General features: G+C 42.7%; 2 protein-coding genes across 2 annotated transcripts in view; both read right to left on the reverse strand.

Annotated features, from left to right (window-relative positions):
• cacna2d2b (calcium channel, voltage-dependent, alpha 2/delta subunit 2b) overlaps window positions 1-3,559 on the reverse strand; it is a 55,654-nt gene extending 52,095 nt beyond the window's left edge. The window contains exon 1 of the mRNA XM_026935325.3: window positions 3,363-3,559. The gene's annotated coding sequence lies outside the window, so the exon portion shown is untranslated. The remainder of the gene's footprint in view (window positions 1-3,362) is intronic.
• Window positions 3,560-3,701: 142 nt separating this feature from the next.
• Window positions 3,702-7,500, reverse strand: part of LOC113539457 (aminoacylase-1) — an 8,580-nt gene continuing 4,781 nt past the window's right edge. The window contains exons 7-15 of the mRNA XM_034314234.2: window positions 7,345-7,434; window positions 6,476-6,532; window positions 6,289-6,362; window positions 5,779-5,828; window positions 5,503-5,647; window positions 5,230-5,298; window positions 5,059-5,138; window positions 4,852-4,912; window positions 3,702-4,415 (exon numbers count right to left, since the gene is read on the reverse strand). Of these exons, the coding sequence (XP_034170125.2) occupies window positions 4,251-4,415; window positions 4,852-4,912; window positions 5,059-5,138; window positions 5,230-5,298; window positions 5,503-5,647; window positions 5,779-5,828; window positions 6,289-6,362; window positions 6,476-6,532; window positions 7,345-7,434 (791 nt within the window). The 3' untranslated portion in view covers window positions 3,702-4,250. The remainder of the gene's footprint in view (window positions 4,416-4,851; window positions 4,913-5,058; window positions 5,139-5,229; window positions 5,299-5,502; window positions 5,648-5,778; window positions 5,829-6,288; window positions 6,363-6,475; window positions 6,533-7,344; window positions 7,435-7,500) is intronic.

The raw sequence follows: 7,500 nt of genomic DNA on the forward strand, positions 1-7,500 counted from the left end.
GATTCTAAGTTTCAGAAAGGCTGATTCTCTTCTTCTGGTTTGAATATTTATTTTTGAAATGTTCTGCTGCACTGATAGTGTGATTTATTATATGGTTCACCAAATCTAGAAGAAAACAGGCCAGAAAATTATAACAACATGCAAGGACGAGGATCGAGAAGCACTTCTTATAGCAAATTTACTCTCTCTCTCTCTCTTCCTGGAAGCATGTTTTAACAGAAAATGCTGCATGACTGTAGTGGTGTGTGTTACAGCTGTTCAGCAGCAGCTTCTGTAGAGTGATCAATTGGCAGGCACACACACACACACACACACGTACACAAAGTTTTCTGACAAGCAGACTTCAGCATTTGGGACATAGCCATGTTCTCCATATTCTCTCTCTCTCTCTCTCTCTCTCTCACACACACACACACACACAGACACACACACACACACAGACACAGACACAGTGCAGCAGCCTGTAATCCAGCTGCCATGCCCCAAACTGCACAGCCTAATTACTGACAACACCGGCCATGCTGTGCGCTACAGGAGGGAGGAACTTTCTCTTCTTCTGCATCTCTCTCTCTCACACACACACACACACACATACACACACAGATACAGACACGCGCACACACACAGACACACGCACACACAGACACTCCTCGTCTCCCATAATTAGGCCGGATACAGCTCTCAGCAAGCTTTGTCTCAGACTTGTATCTCACTAATGTATTCTTGCAGTGGCATGCAGAACAGAGCCAGGCTATAATCTGTGTGTGTGTGTGTGTGTGTGTGCATGAAGTTCTTCACATCCTATCTGCACAGTCAAAGCTTCTGGCTGCTACAGAGAAATCACAGAACTGAGTAAGAGGATGATGATAGTGATTGGCTGATAATCACACCCCACATTTACTCATATTCATTTAGCAGACGCTTTTATCCAAACTGACTTACAAATGAGACAGAAAACAATCCAATCAGTTGATGGTGGAGGATTTACTTAATGACCCAACAGTCTGTATGCTGTCAGGATTTGAACCCAGAACCTTATCCACTGAGCCTTCACAAAACGAGGATGTAACACACTATAACATATTAACCACAGCGCTGTTAAATTCTTGAATTTGATTGGTCAGGAGGTGTTGATTAATGTTCTGTAACAGAAGCTCTTACAGTAGTGCAGCAAATCTTTTAAATGTGTTCTTGTTTAATGAAGACAAACTTACAATTGTTTGATATGGTGATGTTTTCTGTAAGGAGATGTTTATGTAACATTTATGGAAGGAGTCTCCAGTGTCAGCGGTGAAGCTGGAACTTGAAGTTTTCCGACATCTTCAGGTCAGAGGAGTTTACACGTTGCAGTTTCTCGGTAACATGTAAAGCTGAGTGAGAACAGGAACTAACTTGTCTTAAGAACACTCCACAACATTAAACATAACTGTAAATGTAATTGTTGACAAACTACTGTCGTAGAAGAAGAATAAAACACTTCAGGACGTACTGTTCTAGGAAAATAATCAACTTCGGCTTGGGAACAGTAACTCCGCTTGCATCAGGCCCATCACATCAACTCAACGCTGATTATTTTCCTATAATAACACACCACGTTGTGTCTTATTCTCTATGATTTAATAGTAAACTCTAGCAAGCGACTACAAGAAGCTGAAGAGAAGCACTACATGTCTCTCATGCCTCATTCCCTCCCTCTCTCTCTCTCTCTCTTCTCCAGATCTTTCTGGCTTTTAATCCATCTCTCTGTGGCGTTAATGAGTCTGACCTTAAAGCTGCCAGCTCCAGCAGTGAGAAGACTAGAGAAAAAGAGAAAGACAGAGAGAGGGATGTAGGCAGAGACACTTCACCTGTCTGCCAATCAATCTCCATTTCTTTAAAAGACTCTTTAGTTCCACGTTGCAATGGTTCTCTCTATTCCCTGTAGTCACAGACACGGGGATGGTGCCGACACCGCCTCAGGGAACCAGTGAACCTTTAAGAACCAGGCTGCGTTTCCATCAGTTTAAGAGCTGTGCCTGGATCTTCATACAACCCAAATCCAAGCTATGAAGAAGTGTGTCAGATTTATTAATCATGAACATTCTACACGGGTCATTCTCGGCTCTTCAGACGCACCTGAGAACTGGATTAGTTGAGTTGTTTTAGATTACTGCACATTCCCGTTCGAGACCCGAAACCACGGCGAATACAAACGATACGGAAATGATTCGAGAAATGACCTTGCTTTGCTAAGACTAAGATTTAGTGCATCATGCACACCGTTTTTAAATGATAAAACGCTTCTCAGTGTGTGATCTAATCTTCTTTACGTCGATTAAGCTGGTCCTGAGCAGGACTGAGTTTACAGACTCGTTGTCTTGGTAACATGTCCGACAACAGCCTCAAAGACCAGATGAATCCAGGATCATCAACAACCCAATCCAACTCAGTACGAGTTACGTATTAAAAACAGGGACCTGTACTATTACGTAATCAGACATAGGAGTTTGATAGTAAGTTTACTTCTAGTAACATATATGATTCTGTTTATTGTGTGTAGCTTCCAGAAAATTCCCAGTAAAATGGTCTTCTTACAACAGACCAATAGTTCATTATTAATAGAATGCATTTTAATGGTGGCTGCTCAAGTTGTTGCCATGGTGATAACATGGCACCGCTTCCAAAGCCCTGACGTCGCCATCCAGCAGCTGGAACTGAACAAACAAACTGGACAGCCATAGATCAACTGGACATATAGATCCAAGTCAGAGATATAATGATGCAGATAAACTCCAGCTCATGATGTCATTTCCTTTAATGATAAAACTCATTCAGTATGTAATTGCATTAAGGGATTAAGGAAGGAAGTCATTAAGGGAATCCACTGTAGTTTTGAAATAAATAAACATGTTTACATTCATATATTAAATCCCCCAGTTTCCTCGAGGCATTACAGATGTCTTTTTTATTCATTTTTATCTCATAAAATGCTGGCAAGTTGCTTTTCTGTAATGGTTTAAAGCAGTGGCTCTAATAATGGGGTCTGTGATGTGATTTATTTACAGTGTTGGAAATCATTATCAAAATGACTTATTTGTTTATTTATTACTGACTTCTTGTTTCACTGCTCACTTGATCTGTGTTTAATCCAAACCTCAATAACTCAAAGTCAGACTGGAAATAAAGTCACGTGAATGTGTTGAGTGATTTGGGAAGTTCAGGAATAAAAAAGCTCTATGGCTTCCAATAAACAGACAAAATATTAGCTATTGTACGCATCTAAACGCTTCCCAAGGCTGAGCTTTCTTTAATTGGCTTGTAATGCGGTGTGTGTTTAGCCCCGCCCACTTCTTTTTGATTGACATGTTAACTTTGCCACTTACCAGTCGAGTAAAGACAATGCACATCAGTCTGAAATCCGCTTCAGAAGGTTCTTCAGTGTGTGAAGTGCTCTGCAGAACTGCCATGCTGTCTTCTTCCACTCAGGTTCCTCAGATGTTCTCCTCAACTCCAGATCTGTGGACCAGCTTTAAGCTTTCCATGACTCCACCTGATCTGGATCATTTATTAGCCCTTGGGTTTTGGGTTGCAACAAACTTGTGGAGGTGGAAGCTTTAAATCTGTGCAGGATCCGGAGTTGAGAAAAGCTCTGAATCACAGCTCTGCCCTCTAGTGGCCATGCTCTGCTCTAACAAGCACAAAATACTGCATGGAAAAGTCCATTTTGAGGTTTTAAAATATTTAATAATTAAGATATGCATATAAATCAACCTTGTGACATCAAGTACAAATCAACACATCATCGAGTACGCAGCTAAGTGATTGTAAACATCAGTAAATCAGAGATGTCCTACTTCTAATTCAAGGTTATAAGTGGCTTCATCATTTCATGAGCGTCCTCGTTAAAACACACTGAGCTCCCTCATGATCTCACTGATATTCAGATTTAAGACTTCATGCTCTTCACTAAGACGAACGAGTGTCACTGCAACAGAGCGACACCACGCCGAGGCTGCAGCAGTGTAGCGTTGAGGTTATTATTTCTGATTTAACTTGCAGAATCCTGAGTGGCTGGATCAGAAGCACGTGCAAGGAGGAGGCCGAGGTCTCGTACGGGACGAGTTCCCTCAGCTCTTTGGTGTTAAAAAAAACTCGAGTGGAGAGATGAAGAGCAGCTGGAAGTGTAAAACACCAGGATGCTTTAATAGAGAGAAAGACTAGTGTAATGTGTGTGTGTGTGCGTGCGTGTGTGCGTGCGTGTGTGTGTGTGTCTAGGCCTCAGTGGTCAGGGTGGGCACGCTGGCGAGAGCAGGGATGAGGGTCTCGTAGACGTGGATGCCTTTGAGGAACACGCTCTCGCTGATGAACTCGTTGTGGTCGTGCAGCAGGATGGGGGTGCGGTTCATCGGCGAGAACCCGATCGCAGGAAGACCAGCCTACACACACACACACACACATACACAGAGAGAGAGAGAGAGAGAGAGAGAGGAGCATACAGACAGTTTGTGAGACAGATTTCTGAAAACATTTGCGAGGTATGGACAGACAGCCAGATACTTAGACAGACTTGATTTGGATAGATAGATAGATAGATAGATAGATAGATAGATAGAGAGTTTAGGAGAGACAGATTTTTTTGTAAATGTACTTTGATAAGTATAGTCAGAGAAACAGACAGTTTGTGAAAGAGACAGATGCTGTTTTTCTGTCAGCACATCTGCATCCCGCTCCAGTGGACTAACAACTCAGCCTCAGACTTAAATATAAGAAATTTACCCGGAGATAAAGCACTACAGTAGTGACATGCAGGGATTTATGCACAGTAATGATGCTAACAGCAGGAAGAGGAGAGAGGAGGAGAGAGTCACGTACGGCTCTGATGAAGCGGCTGTCTGTGGCAGCGGGAAAAATCTCCTTCTTTAACGTCATGTTCCTGAGCGAGACACAGAGCAACAGTAAAAATAATGATCATGTTGTCATACTGATATACTACAGTCACACTCCTGAGAGAGGACTTCAGAGGAGAAGAGCGTGTGTGTGTGTGTGTGTGTGTGTGTGTGTGTGTGTGTGCGCGCTCACAGGGACTTGCATGTGGAGCTGAACGCTGTCCACCAGGGGTCGCTGTCCTCTGTGGACGTAGTGTTCTGATTCATACCTTTCTGTTAAAGAAGCAGGAAAATAAACACGTTCACTGACCTGGAATCAGTGCAGAAATGAAGCGGCGGCGAAAATGAACGGCTGCTTACGCACCTGCGCAAACTCGTACGTGACGTCATCGCCCGCTTCCTTACACCAAGCCTTAATCTGCTCCTCAAACTCCTGCAGAAACACACACACACACACACACACACACACACACACATACATACATACATCACTTAGAGTTCACCACTTAGAGTTCTGTCCTGTTCATCCTCGTAGCTCCAGCGCAAAACAACGTCCTTTAAATTCCTCTTTCAGGGTTCAGATCATGGTAATGTTTCAGTCTGATGGATACTGACATACACACACACACACACACACCTGCAGATTGACAGTGGGTGGGATTCTAATGTCGAAGCTGACGTCCATCTCAGCGGGTATGACGTTGTAAGCCACGCCCCCTCTCACCATCGTCATGTTCACAGTGGTGACGTCACCCAGAGTGAAACACTCGCTCGTATTAAGCCTGAAAATGACACACATGAAATCAGTGAGAAGGGACACACGCACACACACACACACACACACACACTCTCTCTCTCACACGCACACACACACACACTTGTTAAACATTCTTCACTGTGTTATCTCACTCACCGCTGTCTCTCTCTCTCTCTGAAGTCCAGGAACAAATTAATGACCCGGTGCTGAAAAACACAGCAGAGAGACAGACAGACAGTCAGGGGTCAGATTAATAAATAAAGATACAGACACAAATAGTGAGTCAGACAGACAGAAAGAGAGACAGAATCAGACAGTGTGGCATTTAAAAATGATCTACAGTCAGATGGAAAGACAGGCAGAGAGACAGACAGGTAGATGCTACAGAAGACAGTGAGACAGATTATTAAAACAGAAGGTGGTTAGACAGACACTCAAGCAGTGTGACAGAAAGAGAGACAGAATCAGACAGTTCGGTGGTTAGACAGATTCACATTCAGATTAACAGACAGACAGGCAGAGAGACAGACAGGTAAATGCTACAGAAGACAGTGAAACAGTGAGAAAGATGGTTCGAAAGACTGATACACAGATCAAACCCCATACAATCAGAGAGACAGACAGGCAGAGAGACAGACAGGTAAATGCATGTATAATGTTACTGACCAGTTTTTCAGCAGCTGTGTTTTCCACAAACCTGGAGCCGTGACCCGGACTGCCTGGACACCGAACAGTCACCCCTACACACACACACACACACACACACACACACACACACATATATATACACAGTGAGCGAGTGGCTGAGTAAGTCACAATCTAAGACACTGATTATGAGATTAGATTCACTTACACCAAGGATTCCTCTCTCCATAAAACACTGTGAAGGCTTCTGTGGGATTAGCCAGACCTGCATCACACACACACATACACACACACACACACACACACACACACACACACACACACAGGGTTGGGAGGGTTACTTTAAAAATGTCTTCCGTTACAGCTACAAATTACTTCATAAAAAAAGTAATCAGTAACGTAATCTGATAACTTTTGGATTATTTCATGGTCACATACGTAGATAAAGTCAAGACAACAGCAGCATGAACAACATCAGCAACATCACAAAAGCATTTCAGAGAACAACGTTAGAGTTTCAGCTGAAGTTATGATGGAAATGTGAAGTGACGTGACAGTGGAGCACATTTCTACAAGAGCACTGACCAATCGAAAATCTGAAGATCGTTATGTCAAAAGATTCATTTCTCTGGTTTGTAACTGTAATCTGATTACTTTGTTTTTTTGATGTAACTGTAACATATTACAGTTACCAGTTTTTTTGTATTATTTTTTTTTTTTTTACATAACGCCATTCTATTATTCGTCGAGCCTGCACACACACACACACACACACACACACACACACACACACACACACACACACCTCTTAGGTCCCTCAAAGTTTTCCACAAAGCTACAGTGCTTTGTTAGTAATCCAGCACTGGGCTCCATTTAAGGTGGCGCTGTGCCCAGCCAAGCAGAAGTTACACAGTGTGATGAGCAATACCACCTTAAATTAACCCATACCGCTTAGTAATGTTCTACGGGGAGCCAAAGTCATAAACATTACAGACCAGTGAGTGTGCTTTCCACATGTGCACTTCGAAGTGTGTGTGTGTGTGTGTGTGTGTGTGTGTGTATGTGTTATTCATTTACCCTCATCCAAGGCAAAGCCGACGTTGAGCTTGTGAAATTCAGGGCGCTTTACAAACACCTCCATTCCTTTCTGACCTCCGACCTCTTCATCTGAAAAGAAATAATTTTAAAAAATGTAATAATAATTAAAAATAAAAAAAGAAAAGGCAAAGTGGA

The sequence above is a fragment of the Pangasianodon hypophthalmus genome, chromosome 20 (assembly GCF_027358585.1).
Source record: "Pangasianodon hypophthalmus isolate fPanHyp1 chromosome 20, fPanHyp1.pri, whole genome shotgun sequence".
In the NCBI taxonomy this organism is placed as follows: Eukaryota; Metazoa; Chordata; class Actinopteri; order Siluriformes; family Pangasiidae; genus Pangasianodon; species Pangasianodon hypophthalmus.